General features: G+C 52.0%; 6 protein-coding genes across 6 annotated transcripts; 4 read left to right on the forward strand and 2 right to left on the reverse strand.

The window, feature by feature from the left end:
* Positions 1 to 280: 280 nt before the first annotated feature.
* STEHIDRAFT_86348 (uncharacterized protein) lies at positions 281 to 1,576 on the forward strand. The gene is made up of 4 exons (XM_007309701.1): positions 281 to 511; positions 598 to 631; positions 720 to 1,079; positions 1,156 to 1,576. The coding sequence occupies exons 1-4, from the start codon at positions 420 to 422 to the stop codon at positions 1,255 to 1,257; spliced, it is 588 nt and encodes a 195-aa protein (XP_007309763.1). The 5' UTR covers positions 281 to 419; the 3' UTR covers positions 1,258 to 1,576.
* A 358-nt stretch (positions 1,577 to 1,934) lies between these two features.
* On the reverse strand, positions 1,935 to 4,080 carry STEHIDRAFT_125356 (mitochondrial carrier). The gene is made up of 6 exons (XM_007309702.1): positions 3,759 to 4,080; positions 3,483 to 3,654; positions 3,264 to 3,345; positions 2,751 to 3,185; positions 2,488 to 2,661; positions 1,935 to 2,398 (listed from the first exon to the last, which is right to left on the reverse strand). The coding sequence occupies exons 1-6, from the start codon at positions 3,932 to 3,934 to the stop codon at positions 2,328 to 2,330; spliced, it is 1,110 nt and encodes a 369-aa protein (XP_007309764.1). The 5' UTR covers positions 3,935 to 4,080; the 3' UTR covers positions 1,935 to 2,327.
* A 1,567-nt stretch (positions 4,081 to 5,647) lies between these two features.
* On the reverse strand, positions 5,648 to 6,931 carry STEHIDRAFT_162083 (uncharacterized protein; the record flags this gene model as incomplete). Its single annotated transcript, XM_007309703.1, has 1 exon — positions 5,648 to 6,931. The coding sequence occupies one exon, from the start codon at positions 6,929 to 6,931 to the stop codon at positions 5,648 to 5,650; it is 1,284 nt and encodes a 427-aa protein (XP_007309765.1).
* Positions 6,932 to 8,370: 1,439 nt separating this feature from the next.
* STEHIDRAFT_150134 (uncharacterized protein) lies at positions 8,371 to 10,675 on the forward strand. The gene is made up of 5 exons (XM_007309704.1): positions 8,371 to 8,711; positions 8,780 to 8,968; positions 9,119 to 9,623; positions 9,692 to 10,114; positions 10,186 to 10,675. Exons 1-5 carry the CDS (start codon positions 8,583 to 8,585, stop codon positions 10,389 to 10,391), a joined length of 1,452 nt encoding a protein of 483 aa, XP_007309766.1. The 5' UTR covers positions 8,371 to 8,582; the 3' UTR covers positions 10,392 to 10,675.
* Positions 10,676 to 11,196: 521 nt separating this feature from the next.
* STEHIDRAFT_150135 (uncharacterized protein) lies at positions 11,197 to 14,316 on the forward strand. The gene is made up of 6 exons (XM_007309705.1): positions 11,197 to 11,588; positions 11,657 to 11,681; positions 11,745 to 11,928; positions 11,996 to 12,112; positions 12,184 to 12,909; positions 12,974 to 14,316. The coding sequence occupies exons 1-6, from the start codon at positions 11,243 to 11,245 to the stop codon at positions 14,222 to 14,224; spliced, it is 2,649 nt and encodes an 882-aa protein (XP_007309767.1). The 5' UTR covers positions 11,197 to 11,242; the 3' UTR covers positions 14,225 to 14,316.
* Positions 14,317 to 15,115: 799 nt separating this feature from the next.
* Positions 15,116 to 19,985, forward strand: STEHIDRAFT_67265 (uncharacterized protein; the record flags this gene model as incomplete). Its single annotated transcript, XM_007309552.1, has 12 exons — positions 15,116 to 15,454; positions 16,085 to 16,507; positions 16,626 to 16,899; positions 16,972 to 17,729; positions 17,788 to 17,834; positions 17,924 to 18,211; positions 18,315 to 18,476; positions 18,546 to 18,615; positions 18,679 to 19,204; positions 19,282 to 19,529; positions 19,648 to 19,768; positions 19,843 to 19,985. 12 exons carry the CDS (start codon positions 15,116 to 15,118, stop codon positions 19,983 to 19,985), a joined length of 3,399 nt encoding a protein of 1,132 aa, XP_007309614.1.
* Between the last annotated feature and the right edge of the window lie 601 nt (positions 19,986 to 20,586).

The following is a 20,586-nucleotide window of genomic DNA, read 5'->3' on the forward strand; positions in this document are numbered from 1 at the left end:
AACGAGACAGGAAGCTGATGGGTTCTGTGGACGAGGTGACCAAATTTTTTGTGGACGATTTTGCTGTCAGTCAATGTTTTTGTTGTGTCTTTGGCGACTGTTACAAACAATCCAAGTTTGATCCAAGTTCGGAGCGTTCTTGACGCAGGTGCCACACGATGCATGAAGAGTTGTGTGCCACTCTTCCGACTATCCGGCTCTTGAACTCAATGACGCAGGATAGTTCGGTTGCACACAGACGAACTTCGTACAGACCATACTCCCTCCGGGCTCTTTCTCTCCTCCTTGTCAGCTGTTCGAGTCGCTTAGAAAACATCTTTGCTAGAATATTGTCTGCCCTGCTCCGCTCAGTATCCTCAGCAATCGAGGTTGAGCTAGGGATTGTGCTGTGACCTCACGCCATTTGAACCGTTGCCACGATGACTACCACTACCAGAAAGATTACCTTGAACCCTCCGAACACAACGAGCTTCCAGCCGAGCATCAGCTTGGATCACATCATAGGCACTTGGTACGAGGACACAAGTCTCTCGGGCTGACTTGCGCGTTCTAACTGTTGGTCGTTGCTCCGATTCACTGACGTCTCTCCCCTAACAGGCATGTAACACATTCTACCTTGCCGCTGTGGAAAGTCAGTTGTATACTCACTGAGGCGACATGGCCAACTTAATGATTCCCTACGAATAGCAGATCACACTAACACCAACCTTGTTCTGTAGAACAAAAAAGACGTAACAATATCCTACACCGAACCTACCTATACCCCCTCCGGTTCTCCCCAATCTTTCAACGACATAGTCGAATATCGCTCCCTCTCCTCTCCACCAAGCAAACCACGTACTGTGATCAATGGCGTGGACACCTTGGATCTTGCCTCGCCAGAGTCGGCACCTACGAGGTTCAAGTGGCGGGGAAAGGGGTGGTTGATGATCGCGAGCTCGAAGTGGCAGCTGTTGGGGTATAACCCGCCCGGTGAGGATGGAGAGGAATGGGCGGTGACGTTCTTCGAGAAGACATTGTTTACGCCACCGGGGCTAGATGTATATGCGAGGACGGAGAAGGGACTGCCAGAGGATTTGGTGAGACGTTCATGTTCTCTCTTGAACGACGTCGCAGGCTGTGTGTCTTCTGTGATACTGATATTGCTGTGCACAGATCAAAGGAATCGTAGAAAGTCTAAAAGGCCTCGGGAATGAGGAGATTACAAAGTTGGCGGATACGTTCTTCGAGGTCCAGAGGAGCGGCACGAGCCAGTGATGCTTTCTGTAGGCCGAGAACTGCTCCTATGAGTTCATCCTTCTCCATGAATTGGCGAGCCACACGAATCCATATGCCTTTCGATAGCAGGCGGTCAATCGCCTCTATGTTTACGGCTGACATATACATGGACTTCAGGGGCACTGAAATTTGCCGTTCCCTTCATCTGCGCTTCCACTCCCATCCATACGCCGCGTCATCCACGAGACAACGGCAAACTGCATTGAACGATGTCTATGTAAAACGGAGTACGCTACTACGTATGCCACATACAGATATATCCACTCAATAGCTACTCAAACTCGAAAACCGACGTGACCACCCTGTATCATCATAAATACGAGTCTATATATCAGAAGTTTCCCGATGTCTCCATATCCTCTCGCCACAGATACGGCCAATGCACATCTCTCATCGCCCTAGCCCTGAAGCCTTACCCCGCCAATACGACGAGGCTCTAAAGCACATCGTATACGTTCGAAGTCACAGAATTACGATACTAACATGATGCAAAGGTTCGAGAATCACCAACACTCGTGAAGGAGGTCCATTCGAGTCGGGACATGTCCCAAAAGATAAAGAAAAAAAGGATCGTCAGAGACAATATCTCAAACTTAGCCAGATATTCAAAACGATCTATTTCACAAACCACCACTTATGATCATATAATCGGGAGATAGATAGATAGCAAATCAAATGATGTAGGTAGGTAACTTATGTATATACGGCCGGAGAAGCACAACAGGACTGGACGCGTTAGGACGAGAGAAAGAGAAAATAATAATTATGAAGTATGAAGATTGAAGCGTGTTCAAAGTTCATTCGCACGGTAGAGGTTTCGAAGAATCGCGCGATCGATGATAAGGGACAGTGGGAGGCATCTAGTGGGATACGTAAAATGAGTAGGTTGGTGGGCGGGGCGTGGTGTAGGTTCTGGAGTGTGAGGAGATATGTGGATATGGTGGTGGTGGTGGTGGCCAGGGCCGGGAAGGAGATGATGGATCTCGAATAAGAATGTTGGTGCAAGGAGAGACAGAAAGATCCGAAGGCCAGTATCACGACGTGTTCAACTAGCTGAGGAGGAAATCCTTGACGAGCTCGTACGAGAAGAACGACACGGAGATACTTGGCGCCACTTTCACTGTTGACCGACCGTAACGACCCAGGATATATCAGTCATACGTCGACGCACGCAAACAGGGAAGAGAGTGGACAGAAGGAGACACATACGCAGGTTGGGCCACAATCCTCGATACATCCCCAGGATACCCTCGTGTCGAATGATGACGCGGACGGCTTCGTAGGCGTTATTGTATTGATATCCCACCGCAGCGCCCATACCAACGACTTGCATTTTCCGACGCACAACGTCGAAAGGGTATGTCAGACTCTGTGAGATAGCGCCTAAATACGCCACGCCACAACATCAAAATAGAAGTTTGAAAATCCCTGTCAGCGCCATATCACCCCTCGAGGTCACAGAAAGAACGCACCAGCAAGAGCACCACATGCTAACTTCCTCATCACGCTCGTCTTCCCAGGCGGCGTAAGATATCCCCTCAACAGCTCATACGACGCGAAATTGATCCCCACATACGGCGCCACACCTAGCGCCGTGGTCACCATACCGCGATACAAAGCCCGCACGCCTCCTTCTTCGCGCATCACCTTTTGCGTCATACCCCACATTGTAAGTTCTGAAGGTGATCGGACGGCGGAGTGGTAGGCTTGTGAGAGGGCCGGTTTCGATGACGCTGAGGATGCGGATGAGGATGATGTGGCGGTGGCGCCGGGGCCTGAGGTTGAAGAGGAGACGGTAGGATTGGAGGGTGAGGATGTGGATCCGGGAGGGGAGGGAGGGGCGCTGAAGATGTTTGCGCTGGCGATGGAGAGACGGGAGCGAATGAGGTCTAGTGGGTATGTCGTACCTGTTCCGCCGACCGATAATTGTTAATAGCTACATTCAAGCTACAAGCTTCAAGACCTGAGACAAAGTTTTAACTCACAAACAGATGTGATTCCGGCCAAGGCTCCACTGACTAATCGAGTCGGGGTGTCCAGTTGTTTCGTGCCATTGCCAGTGAAGAACTGCATGGGGAGAAACATAGACGACACAAGATCAACATTTCTGCGCACCCTTCTGCAAACTTTCTCCATCTTTCTCCTACAGACAGACCAAACAGGGCCCGATGATGTTTATAGAACGACAAAGACAAGGGACACACCTTCTTCAGCTGTTCATATGTCGTAAACTGCACGGCACTGTACGGTATAATCCGCACGCAATTGATCCCGTTCCCTCTCATGTATCCTTTGAAACCCTCCTCATTCCATATCCTCACGAGCGACCGGAACACGCCCTTATACTGCTTGTCGCTCGATGTCGACTGCACCTGTCTGCCATGCCCACATCGCCGCCACAAAGTCCATCAGCTCCAACTCCATCGGGGCTCCGGTGCAGACGGAGCAAAAGAAATACGAAGCGGTGAACGGCTACGCACTGAATAATCTTTAGCCTCTCTAAAGGACTGACGACCGTCCTCGATGCAGCACCAGCGACACCTCCAGCGATAAAGTACGACGAGACTTGTGGACTGAGGAATGGAGTCTTTTCCTTGACCGCCTCGACGACTTCGGATGCGGCCGCTTTGGCTTGTGAAGATGTAGTTGAGGTCATGACGATGGTGAAGACAAGTGCAGCGCTGAGATCATCGACAGAGAGAAGAGTTTAAAAAAAGAAAAGAGTGGCGAAGATGAATGTTTATGTAGATGTGGGGACGGAGAGCGAGGATGCTGCTTATAGAAAGCTTGCGGCCTGCGTCGGAGGGGATCGAGGGCGATGGGTACGGTTGTGGTGGCACAAGCACGCGCTAGCTGGCTTTGACAGATGGCTGGCCCGTGTTGGGGTGGTGATGTCGTCGTCGTCGGCGTCGTCGTCCAGGAGGCTCAAGGCAAATGGCTGGCAAAGGTAAACCGTACACGCTGCACCGATGATGGCATAAATTTTGAGCTCGTTTGACGGGATAAGAAACTCGTTTCATCGGGCCACAGGATCTCGCTGCTGATTAGATTACGGCTCCAGACGGGTACATCTGCGGGGAAATTTGGGGAAACGGACAAGGCAAGTATATATGTTCGAGTCTACAATGTCTTTTATGTGTACATCTACGGCGGCATTAAACATGTTACAAACACAGCAGAAGTCAAGGTTTACAGTCAAGGATACGAAGCGAAAGATATTGGGATCCAGAAGGATGAGGAACAGTTCAATCGATAGTGCTCGTGGCCAAGTACCATTGGTCCGTTGTTCCGAGTCCGACGAGAGCTTGAACTTCGCATGAAACGCAATCAAAGGATGGAGGGGTAGACCGTTCAACCGGTATAGGTTGTGAGAAGAGGCGCTCGAGATGTGGCTCACGACGCCACATCAGCAGCATATTTCGGGTACTCGACACAAGAAACTATAAACAGGGTGAAGGGGACATAAAGATAAACAGCAAGGATCTTCGAAAGAGCAGGAAATTCCCTGCCTCAAAAGAGACTCCTGTGGCCGATTTGGTAGCCCCCTTGTGGGGCACCGTAGGCTCCAAAAGGTGAGTACGTGTCAAGGTCATTTATATTGCTACTGCCAGCAACGTAGAGCGATGCTCGACGCCAACAAAATGGGAGTCATGGCGGGATCCGAGTGCATAGGCTGCCTTTGTCAAAATATATAAGCCACCAGCAACCGTGATCACAGGGCGACGATCTGACCTTAGGTTTCGCGTCGATTCCGATCCATCGCGGGTAGGGATGAGAGCGAACAGCCCGGATGAGGTGACTTGGCGTGTTGTTCCAGGCGCTTCTACGACGACTGAAGGAGCTGTCAGTGAGTGAAACGTGAGGTAGAGCTGCGCGGAGTGTCTGGAGCAGAGACCGTGTCCAGACGTGGGGTTGGTTGCTGCTCGCAAAAAAGTTGACCATCAAGAAAGTCGAAGTGAAGACCGAATCTTCTCCGGTCCATCCATAGTTGTACGACTTGTTTCGTCTCCTTCCATGGCCTACATCGGGCCCAAGAGGTCAGTGGATGCCGCGAAGATAGTTCTCTGGTAGAATGAGGGACACGAAAGGGGCACGAGGCTTCCCTCATTCCTAGTTTTACTTTTCTGGACTATCGAACAGGAATCAAGCGATAACAACGTCTTTGAACAATACCGGCCTCAGTTGGTAGTCACAAAGGATTGGTATAACGATAAGGTCGGATCGTGGCACCGTACGCCACACTGGATGCGAACACGAGGCTATCCCCACAGATCTACCTTTGGAGACAGAAAGCGCAAAGCGACACGAATCAGAAGGCTTCATCTCCGTTTTGACAAACAAATGAGGATAACAGAACAGTGTCACTAACCTAAACACGACCCAGCATCGCCTCATACTTCCTTCTATACTCATCTTTGTCCTTCTCGACCGCGATGACCGCCATTTCCTTTTCGAACAACAAAGACATCATTGCTCTGATTGTCTCCCATCCCTGTACACGTGCGCTAGGGCTCCTTCCTTGTGCGATGAGATCTTGATCATCTCCATTCATACTCCATTTCAGAACCGAAGGATCTCGAAGCAGCGACGTCAAAAAACATAAAATCGGGACAAAGGCCTCGTTTGGCAAGCGATATCGTGTGCCGACAGCGGGTGAAAACCTTACGTCAAGTTCTTCGAGGCTCAGCATACGAGGTATCTTGGTGCAACTTCCGTTGAACGTGAATGCGGACGGTTGAGAGCTGTCGTCACTAAGAACGTCAACGTATACGACAAATTTTCGAAGCTTGGGACAATGGCGAGCGAAATGAATGAGCGAGGTAGCTGGTAGAGTGGGGATCTCCTCCGTCGACGGGCAATGATCGAGTGCGAACTCTTTGAGCGATGGCCAGCGTGATGCGAGGGCCTGAACGTCCGCGTCGGTAGCAAGCAGCGGGTTTGCGTCTTGGATACGAAAATTCGTAAGTCGGGAGAAGGGGAGCAGATCGACTATGTCTGAAAAAGTACGCTTGGGAGGGGGAAGAGGGAAGTAATCGTCAGTGCTGAGGGCAAGCATTATTTCCAGTGTGCCGAGGGAAGTAAATTTTCTGGAGAGCGCATCCAGGAAAGAGGGCAGCGCGTTTTTCTTCTCTGGTTCTCGTTCGTGGACGATGTGAATACGGAGAGAGAGGATATTTGTCGATGGAAAGTTGGCCTGGGTGAGAAAGGAGGATGCGTCCTCGAAGGTAGCGGCAAATGCGAGGTGTTGAAGAGATTGAAAGGCATTCGGTTGGAGTTCGCAGGCGAATGGTTCGACGCCGCTGAGCGAGTAAGGCTCCAAGAGATTATCCTCATCTATGTCAGAGTCGAGGACGATAACATTGAGGGTCTCGTAGCGTGAAAGGGCAGTTGCTACTTTCTGAGTGAAGTGGTATATCGGGAGCGTGAGTTTCGAGAGTCGGGGTAACCTCAAGCAAAGGTTGCATAACAGGCGCTCAAAATCATTGGGAAGGGAACGATCGGTCTTCATCTCAAGATTCTCTATCAAGGGCATCCTGTCCAGGACTGTATCCACGAAGACCTTAAATTCATCTGCAGTGGGCCAGGGGGTTTCGACGCCTTCAACGTACACTTCATCGAGGAAGAATATCAACGATCTCACTGAATCGTGCATGAATGTAGCGTCGCGCAGCGCGGGACCCAGAACGCAGCCTCTGAATTCTCGGAGGTTAGCGAATATAGGAATTTGCGTACGCGATGTCGCTATATCATTGGGTGACTTTCCGTAGGGGGTTTGTGCACATTTCAGACGCCTAGATCACAGAAAGGAGGCTCAGAGCGACTGTTGATTGGCTGAGGCCCTCATATCTGTGCTTCTGCGCGTCAAGGAACACTCCTAGACTGCTACGGAAAGTCACCCATTGAGAGCATCGAAGGACAGCCGGAATTTGTCGACACTGAACTCGTCCTTGAGAACGCGAACACGAGGGGCTCGTTGAAGAAATTTGGACCATTCCGTGGCAGTAGGTCGCTCCGTAAAACTCTATGAGGGAACGTCGGTGAAAACGTAAATCGACTTTAGTCTATTCTGAGAGCTGTTTCGTTTGTAGAGTAGACGCGTGCAGCGGAGGGACGGAGTGCAAGGACTACTCACAGTTTCCGACCAACACAAATCGTAGAAGAGTACTTCTCTGGCCTCCATTTTTGTGAGAGCCTTGAAGACGCTTCGTAGCCGAACTTTCCTCCACAAGGCGTTCAGGGCGAGCTCCATCCACGTCTTGCACACCCTTGAGTTGCGCGCATTATCTGACTCCCGTGAATAGTCAAAAATATGGGCCAAGAGCTCCTGTATCGCGACTGCCTGGTGCATATTTCTGAGGCGGCGGAGGGCAAGAATGTATAATTAAATGTCAGCGATTGGCTCTGTAAGACATTTGAGGGGTTAGCAATGATCGAGTAGGATCCATAAGGTGTCAACCTGACCTCGAGTGCCGTTCAGTACGCGGATTGTGATAGTGAGGAATGCACGGAAGCTGGTCTCCAAGACACCGAGTTGACTCGGTTTCGAGGTAGATCGAAACTTGACGAAATCCAGGGATCGCTCCAAAAGCGATTTGGCGGTGGCACGCACCGTGAATCCCGTCCTAACAGGTTTTGGGGGTATGCGGAACGAAAAGAGCTCTCGTTGCTTGAGAGAAAGATGACCGTCAAGTTTGAGTCAGGGTTTGAGTCGCAACAAAACAAAGTTGTCATTCTCTCGCCCTCGTTCCGCCTGACCCGGCCCCGGCATTTCCCGGTTGCCTTGCCACGCATCGCCCAAAGGGGAGCCATTTCTCTCGCGTGGCCAGTCATTGTCTTGCTTGAGACGACGTTTCCATTCTCTTTTGTGGGCCTGTTTGTCCTTGTAACCACGGCGCTTCTACTGGCATCGACCCGTGGGGTTAATTCATCGCCCAATGCTTGCCAAGGCATCCACGATCGTCATTGTTCGGTTGTTCTTGTTTCTACCTGAATTACCAAGTCGAGAAGAATGCTAGGGTCTCGTGTGTCTTCCGGTCTCCCTCGCGCTCGGCACCACTGTCCGTGCTATGGAGATCCAGGCACGGTGCCCCGCCAGATACAGTATATAAGTCTGTCGTCCGCGAGGTCTTCTGTCAAGTCGAAAACAGCCACTCCTTCCACCCCGCCTCTCCTTTCTCTTTTTCTTAATCTTCCAATCATTCGAGCAGCGCTCGCTAGTTTCTCTTTCTTTCTCCGCTGGTCTCTCGGGTCTTTGATACTTTGAGAAGCCAAGCCTTTCTCGTTCTGCCACCAAGCTCACGAACATGGTTCAAATATCCTCCCTTTTTGTTACGCTCGCGGCAGTTTCTGCATCTCTTGCTGCACCAGCCCGAGTTCAAAAGCGTATCGCCCAAACCACCTCCGACTCCACGAAAAAGTGGGAGGCCGCTTGTGTGAGTGTTCCATTCTTATGGGTTATTTTTACGACACTTGTGTGATTGACGGCTTGACCGATCTTCAGGATGCTGCCGGTGGCGGCGCTCAATGCAACACCATCGCTGTGAACGCGTTCGGCACCCTTCTTGCTGCTGCAGGCAACTGCGACCAGCAGGATAGTGCCGACACTATGATCACGCTCGCGAAGTCCCTCAACAACGATGCCGACATGATCAAGTTTGCCCAGATTTTTGCCCAGCAGCCTCGGAATACGGTGCGTGACTTGTTGCCTTGCCCACTGTTTTGTCTTCTCACTGTCCCTCTGAACATTTTCGCCACGACGATCACATGGTCCCTCCTCGTCCAAATATGCAACCATGTGTACCGTTGTCACCCACTCTCGGTTATGTTTCTGTTCCACTAGCCCAATTCCCTCGCAGTCCCCTACTGCCAATCTGCACCGACCAATTCCGAACTCAATGGGTTGTTCCAATGTCAATTCCAAGGTGCCTCGGAGACGACCTTTGTCGGTAATCTCGCTGTCGGCGATGCAGGCACGATCCCATTCGGCATGACCTCCGCTGTGAACCCTGCAGGATCTTGCCCCGCAAATCCCTCGGGACCGATTGCGGATGGGACGCAGTTGGTCGACCAGGTCTCGAGCCCGGGGACCGTCTCCAGCTCTTCAGGTTCAAGCTCTAACTCGAGTTCAAGTTCGTCTTCCTCGGCGGACACTTCGAGTGCTGCCGCTGTGGCTTCCAGCGCCGTAGGTGCAGCGGCCGCATCTTCGACCTCGACCCCGACCGCTGCCACTTCGTCCAGTTCTTCACCTTCGTCGTCGTCTTCGAGTTTCCAACTGTCCAACGGCCAAGCCGCCCAAACTCTGAACGCTCAATTCGCCAGCATTAGTGCCAGCGACTCCTGCAGCGGCGCGTACTTTTTTCTGTCCCTTGCTTACATCCGTTCAGGTTCTAACCCGAAATCACTCATTGAACAGATGGTGATTCAGCCTGCGTTGGTGGTGGCTTTGCTCAGTGCTCCGGTGGCACCTGGCAAGTAACGGCCTGCGCAGCATCTACTCAATGCTTCGCTCTTCCGCTCGTGAACAAAGCCGGAACAAGCCTTTCGTGTGACACACAGGAGGATGCGGAGGCTAGGATTGCGGCTACGGGGGCGACGGGCGGATTGACTGGTGACGGATCCTCGTCCTCTTCTGCATCTGCTGCATCAGGTGTTTCGTCTACCGCGGTGACAGCAAGTGCGGCGGCGAATGTGGCAGCTGTGACTTCGAGCGCTGCGAGCTCGGCTGCAAGCGCGACGTCTTCTTCGGCGAGCTCAGGCTTCCAACTCACCAATGGTCAAACTGCTCAATCCATGAACGCGCAGTTCGCTAGCCTTAGCGCTAGTGATTCATGCAGTGGTGCGTCCTCATTCATGCTACTCGGGTACAAACTTAAGTAGCTCACGCTGATTGCTCTTCATACTCGACAGATGGAGACTCAGCCTGTATTGGTGGTGGCTTCGCTCAATGCTCCGGTGGCACCTGGCAAGTGACCGCCTGCGCTGCATCCACGCAGTGCTTCGCACTCCCGCTCGTGAACAGTGCAGGTACTAGTATCACTTGCGATACACAGGCAGATGCAGAGTCGAGGATCGCAGCGACGGGGGCGACTGGAGGGATCGATGGGTCTTCCTGAACGTAGACTCGATGATCGTGAGTAGGCTAGGGCGTTCTAAACCCAGCATACAATTTCTTGGTGTTTATTTCTTGGCTTGTCATTATTTTCTTATTTCCTGTGTCGCTCGATGCGAGCAGTCTGGCTACTGGCACTTGCTTTCTTTTGCATTGGATCGGCTTATGCCCATGTCTGCGCACCTCTGTACTGGATCATCTAATGTCTCGGTATACCCCTCATGAGTACTGCAGCATTGTAATACTTATACGCATACATACATGACTGAACCTATTTGTACACATATTTTTTAGCCAAGACCGTTTAAGTTCGCTGCCGCGGTAGCTCCTGTGGACGAAGCGTGAGTACACCACTGTAGCGTTCTGCCATATGGTAGCAACGGAAGAGCATCGAGCCACCGCCATTCGCATCCTAAAGCAGACCAGTTCGCACTGGTTCGTATAGCTCAAACATGACAAGAAAATATATTCGAACATCTATGGAAATATGTATGGATGGAGATATGATGTGGAGAGGCCTTATGTGCCAAATAGATAGGTAGCTTCTCTCTATCAACATATTCCAGTTGCCCGCCACAAATCTCGCCACACCGGGCCAGACGGTTGCGCGCAGGAAAAACCGCTTGACAAGATTTCTGATCATGAAACGGCTGTGGTAACTGGTTATCAGATGCGTGTAATCTCCCTCTCTCACAGGGAACAGATTCGAGACGAAGGCTTTCTCTGAGAACAACCGTTCTGGCTGCTCGCACTCTTATAAAAAGCTCTCCGGATAAGGGTCCCTCACTGCTCAGCATTCAACTTCGGGCTTTTTCCTCCACCTTTGCTACACTCAGGTCGCCACATTGCTCTATCATGCCTTCATCTCAAACTTCGGATCACAGTCAAACGGTCGCAGGCGAGGAAGCCGTTGCAGCCTGGTTGGATTCCCTCCCTGAGTCCGACACGCACCTGATCTACTCAACGTCTTCTACGACAAAGGATTTTATCGCGAAGCAGTTCGTCTCAGAGGCTCACGGTTTCATAGGGCTAATGATAACAATTGTTCGGACGTGGATGGTAGCGGATAGCAACTGCAGCGGTCCGCCAAAGGAGCTAGTTGACGCACTCCATTTAACAGACACAGGAAGGCCGTTGAGGGAGGACGCCGTTTTCCTGTTCGGCAAACATCCTCTACCACGGTTCCTTCTACTTGCGTGTGGTGAGCACCAATCGACGTTGTCGGATCCTGGCCCAATGTGTGGTTGACTACGATTGATATCTTTTCAGTACCGGAATCGGAGCTCAACAGGCTGTAAGTGTCACTTTCTCCTTGTGGCACCATACGATGCGAGCGTAGCTGACATCGGAATATCAGAGATGCTTTGTTACACGCTGGTTTCCAGCAAGAGTACATCGGAGGGGCATTGACGCGGTTCATGACTGCCTTCGAGTTATGCAAGGCGGACTACAAACCGCAGAGACACTACGGCCGCGTCATTCCCATCGTGCAATCTAGCGGTTCTGGTAAATCACGTCTGGTCAAGGAGCTTTCAAAGACAGTAAGTGTGTCATACAATATATTCTAGGCGTACATCTAACGCTTGGCTTGGTGTATCACTCCTGTAGCATCCTCTCGTCAGTGTGTGCTTCCGAGACGATGCTAAGCCCACGTCTGGGTGGCCTCCAGGTGATGTACCTCCACAGGAGTTCTTCGCGCTGCATGCCCGGACGAAACACTATAAGGTATGTTTATTTCTCATATGTCTGCGGAATGGTAATTGTTTACTTGTGCGCACGATCAATGTCTCAATTAGGGCGAAGAACAGGCCGCTGCTTTCTTGGGTGCGCTGATGGAGGTCATCTCCGAGACGATAGATATTTCCAAGAAAGATATACTGGCCGACTGGGATCATCCTGCACCTGGGGAGGAAGAACAAAGCTCTAGGAGACGACTTCTACAACTAGCCATGGCTCGCGCCACCACCGTTCTATCAACCCACACGTCTTGGCTAGAGTCGGAGCGCGAGTGGATAACGCGCCTCAAAGAAATGAGTTCCCGCACCTCTACGTCCCCAAAGAAAATAGATTTCCCTCTCACTACGTCTGTCGACTGGCACAAGATACTCTTCCAGAAGTTCTGCACCAAGGGCTTCAATGATCTCAACGACAAGCTGGTGGCACTCGGACACGATACTTTCTTCCTCACTTTGGATGAATGCGCTGCACTCGGCGAAACGACGGAGCCTGTTGACATAGATCCCTTGTCGCACATTACTCTCATCGCCATGCATAGGATCCTCAAAGCAGCAGACACTCTGAACACCAAGGTTCAGTTTTGGTTTCTTCTCCTCGATACGGACCCCAGTAGGTATCTTCGCGAGCCATCGGGACCACGGAACTCGTCCAGCCGCTTGGTTAGGCCATTGTTGCCCCTCCCTCCGTTCGTGTATCTTGGCTTTAATCAGATGGCGCATGGAATCAAGATCAGAACGGCACGAGAAGCGCTCAGTATCAAACATCTTCAACGATTCGGGAGACCAGTGAGTGTCTCGCACCGTTTCGTCCATTTTCCCCATTGTTCACCGACTGACCAACGCTTTATAGTATTGGTCTACGTTACCCCCTTCCATGGTAGTCCAATCCGCGACCGAGAAGTTATTCTGTGTATCGAAATACAGTCCTGTCAAGTTCTATGCTGGATATGAAGATCATGCCTTTGCGGCATTCGCTTCGCGCGCTGCCCTCGAGCTATGTAACAATGAGGCAGGAACACGTCTCGCAGCCGAAGACGTTAACCATCACATGCGGGTCGTGACTGCTATCGTTGGCGATAAAGTGGAGACCAAGGCCCCATCGGAGCCCGCTCTCGCCCTTGCCGCAGCTACCGCGTTGACGGCTAACGAGGAGGTATACAACACGGCGTTGAACACTCTGCTCAATTTGATCCTTAAAGACCTTATTCACAATCGCGGAGATCAGGGCGAGCTCTGCAGTCGCCTGCTCTTCATCCTTTCCCGAGATCAGGCTGCCCTCTCAGTTCACGGAAAGTTCATGGACGAACACAAGACCCACGTGCATGCAGTCACACTCGCAGCTATACTCGAGACGCTGCTCGGTCCACAGTATGGTTGCCCTGACCCTATGTCCCCGTTACTCCCCAAAATCCGAACATTCTGCCGCGCGCGGTTCGTCCATTGGACGCATTTCCATACCCTGACGAGGACACTCGACGAGATACCGGTTGATCTGCTCGAGTGGGCGTGGTTCGTCGGCGCTGCTATTCAGTGCGCGCATAATCAGCCCGTCATCGACGGGTTCATGGTTCATTACTTCGGCGACCTCGACAAGCCATACGATCGGGAACGTCTAGGTATCGTCGCCTGGCAGACTAAGGCAAAGGAGGAGAGCGCTGCGCACGAACTCGGGTCACTTCTCACCGTTCCGCCAATCGTGTATAAAGACGAGAATGGTATCGCGCGACGTGTCAAGGACGAGACGATCGTAATACTCATGGACTTCCGTACTGAGATCGGTGAGAGCGGATCGGGGACCCAGCTATTGCATCGTCCAGCCGCCACTCCGTACGACGCACCGAACTTGAACAAGACACAAAAGGACAGGATTTGGAACGGATATTGCGATCCAGCGCGTGGAGAGAAAGAGCCGAAGAACTTCTTCGTTCATATTCGCGGTCGGGAACGGGAGCAGTACCCCGTTTTGAGGGATTACAGCCGGCCGCTCCGCGACCTCTTTATCAGTAGCCTGTTCGGAAGTCTGCCCGTGGGATTGCAGTTATTAGAGCAAAAGATGGATAGGCTGATGAACCAGTTCGAGTATTCCGGCGAGGACGATTGAAAAGACTTTTGGGGTATCCAGCTCTGAGAGCAATGGTCGATACTCTCTTTTCGCACCGCGTCGGTGAGCTGAACGATACTAGATAGAAAGAGCCAAAAGTAAAAGTGAAATGTACAACTGACCTACAAACTGGAGTGTATAGAATATACAATGTTTCATGGCGGTCTTGGGTGCGAGACGACGCCACTAGGACGTTTCTCAGTCCTGGACCATATAATACGGCTGGAAACTTTTTTTGCGAGTTATCGTGTTCCGAGAGCAGCTGCAATGGGGTGGGCGATCGATGCTATGGCACGAGAACAAAATATGTTGTAGCCCTCCGATTGACTGTAACCTAAGTTAGCAGTCTCGGTCGCTGGTCCATACAAGCAAAAGTAGCTCCGGTGATGCGCATAGAGAAATCGCATCTGCCGGAAGATTCCAAGAGAGGAAAAACAGCAAGACACGAAGTCGGACTGGCTCGCTTCGTTCTGATGGATCGATAAGACGTGGCCGAAGGAGGACTCTCGACTGTATGACGTCAGAGACGGCTCAGAAGAGTTGCTTTGAAGGCAACATGATGGGGAAATCCGGGGCCCCAGGGGGAAGATGTTTATGTCTTCACCATATGTTTTCGCTTGTAGAGATGAACGTTGAACATGAACGACAGGCTTTTGCAGGTGGCCAAGTGACAGTCTACTTCGAAAGGGCAAGATATATATATAAACGGGCTGAATTTGCTGGGAAATATCAGGCCGGGGCCGAACGGCGAATTGAGGGTAAATCTAGAAGGAAAGGCGCGACGACGTCATGGATGAACGCGTTGAATATAAAACAGGAAGTGCGACGCGTCCGCTCGAGTTCGCCTCGTCTCTTCTTCCTTATCCTCTTGGTCCCTCCAGCTAGTATATCATGGCCGCAAGGAAATTGCAGCAGTCCATCTTCGCGTCGTCGTCACCGGCGTTGGGCTCAGATTCACCCCCTCGCGCAGAAAATCCCCTTAAAATCAACATACCCAAACCCGGTTCATCTGCACCTCCCAACCCGCTACCTCAGACCAAACAGCCTGCGGCGACGGATGCGTCTCCAAAAGCGAACCAAGATGGAGACGAGGTGCTGTCGTATAGAGACAGGCTGAAGAAGAAGCTAGGGGCGAAGTACGAAGGCGTAGAGCGCTATCGTCTCGACCAGGATGAGAAGAAGGAAAGACATTGGAAGAGGTGGGGACCTTACCTCTCCGACAGACAATGGGTAGGCTTCTTTCATCTTACGCTTGCTCGAAGTCGTGTTTCTCGTCTTTTGGTGCTGTCGCGCGCGGTGTGCGGCTTTATCGTCTTTCATTCGACGCTCTCTCCTATCGCTGTTTGGGTTAGGGCTCGCTTGTCGTTCTTCATATCGATCTCTCCGTGAATCACTGTTGGGGACAAAGCTCCACACTGGACATCTTGCTTTCGCGTGTCTGACTTCTTCTTACGTTCAACATACCTCCGCTTCTGGTGACTCTGCGGAACGCTACTCCGGAAATGATGGCCTTCTTGCCCGGGTTCGATATCAAGTGGCTGCTTTTGCGCCTTTGTTCTAGGGCAAGCATTTGCGATGCTCACAATTCGCTTCATGACGCATCTCGTCTTTGCACTCGGAATACCGATGGAGGATATCCCCTCACCGCACTCCGATAGTCCATATCTTACACCCGTCTCTGCGCAAGCGGTGAAACTCCCTTCGCAATGTCGACCCCGTCGTATCTTGATTATGTCCTTCGGTTTGCTTCGAGGCGGAGTCTCAATCCTTCCCTGTTGATGTTCATCTACATGACTACTACATTCTACCATTCACTTCAACATCAATTAACTAACACTATATTTCTCTCCTTTGGTACAGGCTACCGTTCGCGAAGACTACTCCGCCGATGGCAACGTCTGGGAATCCTTCCCGCACGAACAAGCCCGCTCCCGCGCCTACCGCTGGGGCGAAGACGGAATCGCCGGCATCTCCGACAACCACCAACGTCTCTGCTTCGGCCTCTCCCTCTGGAACGGCGAAGACCGGATGCTCAAAGAGCGGCACTTTGGCGTCGGCGGCCCGCAGGGGAACCACGGCGAGGACGTGAAGGAGCTGTATTACTATCTGGACTCGACGCCGACGCATAGCTATATGAAGTTTTTGTATAAGTATACGCAGAGGGCGTATCCGTATGAGCAGCTTGTGGAGGAGAATAGGATGAGGAGTAGGGAGGTTGCAGAGTATGAGATTTTGGATTCGGACGCGTTTGAGGAGGATAGGTATTGGGACGTTTTCGTCGAGGTGGGTTTTTCCTCCCTTCCGCTCTTCCCCTCTTCTTCTTTGTCGAATTCATCCACCGTGCATGACTGACCTCTACCTCCCTCCCAACTCTCCCGCTTCCCCTCCATCGTATATACAGTACGCAAAAGACGAAGACACGCCCGACAACGTCTACATCCGCATCACGGCATACAACCGCGGTCCCGACCCCGCCACGCTGCATATCATCCCCCAGCTCTGGTTCCCCAACTTCTGGTCCTGGCCCCTCCCCACGCCCAAAAAACCGAAAATGAGCGCGACGGGCGAGAATCGCATCACGGCCGTGCACGAGAGCTTGGGCAAGGTGCATCTGTATTGTTTGCCGAGTCCGCCCCCGGTGGGACCGAATGGGGAGCCGGTTCCTTCTGGCACGGGTACTCGTGCGGAGGGTGGGGATGCGGTGGAGGGTGAGGAGTGTGGAGAAGAGGATGTGGAAGGAGAGGAAGAAGAGGGAGAGTCGGTGGAGCCGGAATTGTTGTTCACGGAGAACAATACGAATTTCAAGAGACTCTGGGGCGTCCCGAACGAGACTGAATTCGTGAAAGACGCGTTCCACGATCATATTATTCCTAACCATAGACCACCCGGTCAAAAACTAGCGAACGGACATTTTCAGACCGAGGGCGCGGATAGGGGTGAAGCTGCGTCGGGCCAACCTTCGAATGGACATGCGAATGCGAATGGAGGAGGGACGGGAGAGGATGGGTCGCCGGAGGGGAGCGAGAGGTCGACGCCGACGCCGAATGGGAATGCAAGGGGAGGAGGTTTCAATTTCGTGAACCCAGAGAAGAAGGGGACGAAGGCTGCGGCTCATTATACGTTCGCGAACGTACCCGGGAACGGCGGCTGCGCCGTCGTCCGTCTCAAACTCGTGCCTTCCTCCTTCTCCGCGTCCACCTCCACCTCCACATCCTCCTCCGCCCCCTCTTCCGTCTCTGCCTCCGGTCCCGAGTCGGATCCTACGTTAGAAGATGAAGGGTTGTTTGACGACGCGATGGAGGAGCGCAGGCAGGAGGCGGACGAATTTTATGGGAAGTTGGTGTTGGGGCCCGTCAGCGATGATTTGAAGGCGATTATGAGGCAGGCGATGGGTGGCATGATGTGGACGAAGCAGTATTATAGGTTTGTTTGTGAGGAGTGGTTGAATGGGGATAAGGCGCAGCCGCCGCCACCTTGGGAGAGGAAGGAGAAGACGCCTAATAAGGTGCGTTGGCTTTTCTCTTTGGATTTGAGGGAGAGGCGACTGATGGGATTATGTGTAGCATTGGAAACATTTGCATGCGGCGGATATTCTTTCCATGCCGGATAAGTGCGTCCTTTTCCACAACCCTCCCCTTTTACCACCCCCATTGCATCTCCAACTAACCAGAACCCTCACACCCATCCTCTCCCACACAGATGGGAATACCCCTACTTTGCCGCCTGGGACTCCGCCTTCCACTGCATCCCGCTCGCGGCCATCGACCCTGCCTTCGCGAAGAAACAGCTCGATCTCCTGACCAGAGAATGGTACATGAAGCCGGACGGCCAGATCCCTGCGTACGAGTGGAACTTTGGGGACGTGAACCCGCCGGTGCATGCCTGGGCGACGTTTAGGGTGTTCAAGATCGAGAGGAAGCTGTATGGGAGGGAGGATCTGCAGTTCTTGGAGAGGGTGTTTCAGAAGCTGTTGTTGAATTTTACGTGGTGAGTTGGGGTGGTCCTGTTCTGCTGTTCGTGGTGGAGTATGGTGGTGTGTTGCGTGGTGTGTTTACTGACGTTATGTGGCGCTGTGTGACGTGGGATTTAGGTGGGTTAACCGAAAGGACGAAGGCGGGAACAACGTGTTCGAGGGAGGGTTCCTTGGCTTGGATAATATCGGAGTGTTTAATCGTTCGGAGTCGTTGCCCACTGGTGGTCAGCTCAGACAGGCTGACGGGACGGCGTGGATGGCGTTTTATGCGTTGAATATGTGAGCCCCTTATTTCTTTTACTGAGTAAAGAGTGTCCGAGCAATGTGCTGATGAGGATGCCCTGACAGGTTGAGCATGGCACTCGAACTGGCGAAACATAACCCCGTGTATGAGGATATCGCCTCCAAGTTCTTCGAGGTGAGCCGTTCTCTGTCCGATAACAATAATGTATGAACAGTTCTGATGGAGTTCCGCCCTCAGCACTTCATCTTCATCGCCGACGCCATGACCTTCTACCAAGGCACCGAGTCCACCCCTCTCTGGTCCGAAGACGAAGGCTTCTACTTCGACGCCATCCAATGGGGCCCCGGGAACGCCATGCAACTCCCCGTCCGCTCCCTCGTCGGTCTCATACCTCTCTACGCAACCCTCACTCTCGAGCCGTCCACGGTGAACCGTTTCCCCGGCTTCAAAAAGCGGATGGAATGGTTCATCGACAACCGGCCCGAGATGAGCGAGCGCAACATGGCGAACATGAAGACTCGCGGGAAGGGTGAGCGCTTCCTCCTCGCGCTGGCGAGCAAGGAGAGGCTGGTGAAGATATTGGAGAAGATGTTGGACGAGGGAGAGTTCTTGAGCGAGCATGGGATCAGGAGTCTGAGTAAGAAGCATAAGGAGCAGCCGTGGGGGATGGATGTGAATGGGCAGAGGCATGAGGTTAATTATTGGCCCGGGGAGAGTAAGTCGGGGATGTTTGGAGGAAACTCGAACTGGAGGGGTCCAATTTGTGAGTGTCGCTCTTCTTTACGTCCGTTGTTTTTCCCGTTTGTGACTGACCGACCGCTATGTTGTTTGATGGTACAGGGCTCGCGGTCAACTTCCTCCTCATTGAGTCCCTGCAACGTTTCCACCAGTACTACGGTGACGATCTCCAGGTAGAGTGTCCCACCGGCTCTGGAGACTTCATGAACCTCGCGAACGTCGCTGAGGAGATCCAGCATCGGATCATACATATCTTTGGGCGCGATGTGGGTGGGAGGAGGGCGTCGAATGGGGGAAATCAGAGGCTGGATTTCGATCCGCACTTTAGGGATTATGTGTGGTTTTATGAGGTGCGTTTTCGTTTTGAGATTATTTACTCCATCTGTTGCCTTTTTGTCCCTTCCCCTGTCCATTGCATTTGGCGCTGTGTTTCTGGTGCGGATATTGACCATACTTGTTTTCCTGTAGTATTTCCACGGGGACGATGGCCGTGGGCTGGGCGCGTCGCATCAGACGGGATGGTCGGGTCTCGTCGCGCATCATATTCTGCAGAGCGGAGCGAGCTGTCGGTTGCCAAAGACGCCAAGGAGTGCGTTCATAATTCTCTTTTTGTTCAACCCTTTTGCTTTGACTGATCTGGATTCTGTCTGTAATGACTTTCAGCTCCCCGGTCGATGGCGCACCACTACTTTGACGAGACGATCGATTCACAATCGGAGTATGGGGATGAGGTGCAGTCGCTCATGAGCGCGTATAGTACCGCGGACGCGAATACGCTGGGCGACCTTTCGCCCGATGCGTTGTAGGAGAGCATACAGTTGAGATACATGCCGACAATACCGTGTCTCAGCCCCCTCGCCACGACACAGAAGGAACCTAGATGATATTCTAGATGTATGAGTAGACGGTAGAATGTAGGAGTTTTGACTAGAGAGCAGATGTCGTACGTCCATTAGATGCGCTGTGGACACTCTTGAGCTCTGGCTTGGTCTGGTTCGGACTCGTGTTTATTGTTTGTTTGTTCGATTATACTCGTTATACGTTTTTGTTGTCTTGATATCCTCTGTTACGGCTCTTCTACACATTGCCTGGCCGTCTGCATTCTCATACACACATACATACACCTGCATACACACAAACACAAACACACATACACATAAGATATCACAGAATTCGGGTCCATATCCACGATCACCTTTTCACCTTGTGTAGGAGTATTTGAAGAGTAAAGTAATCATGACCTTATTGCAAATGCTTGTGGAACGGCGAATAATAGTAAGATAAAAATAGTGCGGAAGGGAGAACCTGAACACGACACGCAGATCTCTGGTTGTCCATGGGTAATAAACAAGCAAGAGCGATGACCGCTGCCGAGTGCATGCCGATTACTAGAGCGAGAACCACCCA

The sequence above is a fragment of the Stereum hirsutum genome (genome assembly GCF_000264905.1).
Source record: "Stereum hirsutum FP-91666 SS1 unplaced genomic scaffold STEHIscaffold_18, whole genome shotgun sequence".
NCBI classification, from domain to species: Eukaryota; Fungi; Basidiomycota; class Agaricomycetes; order Russulales; family Stereaceae; genus Stereum; species Stereum hirsutum.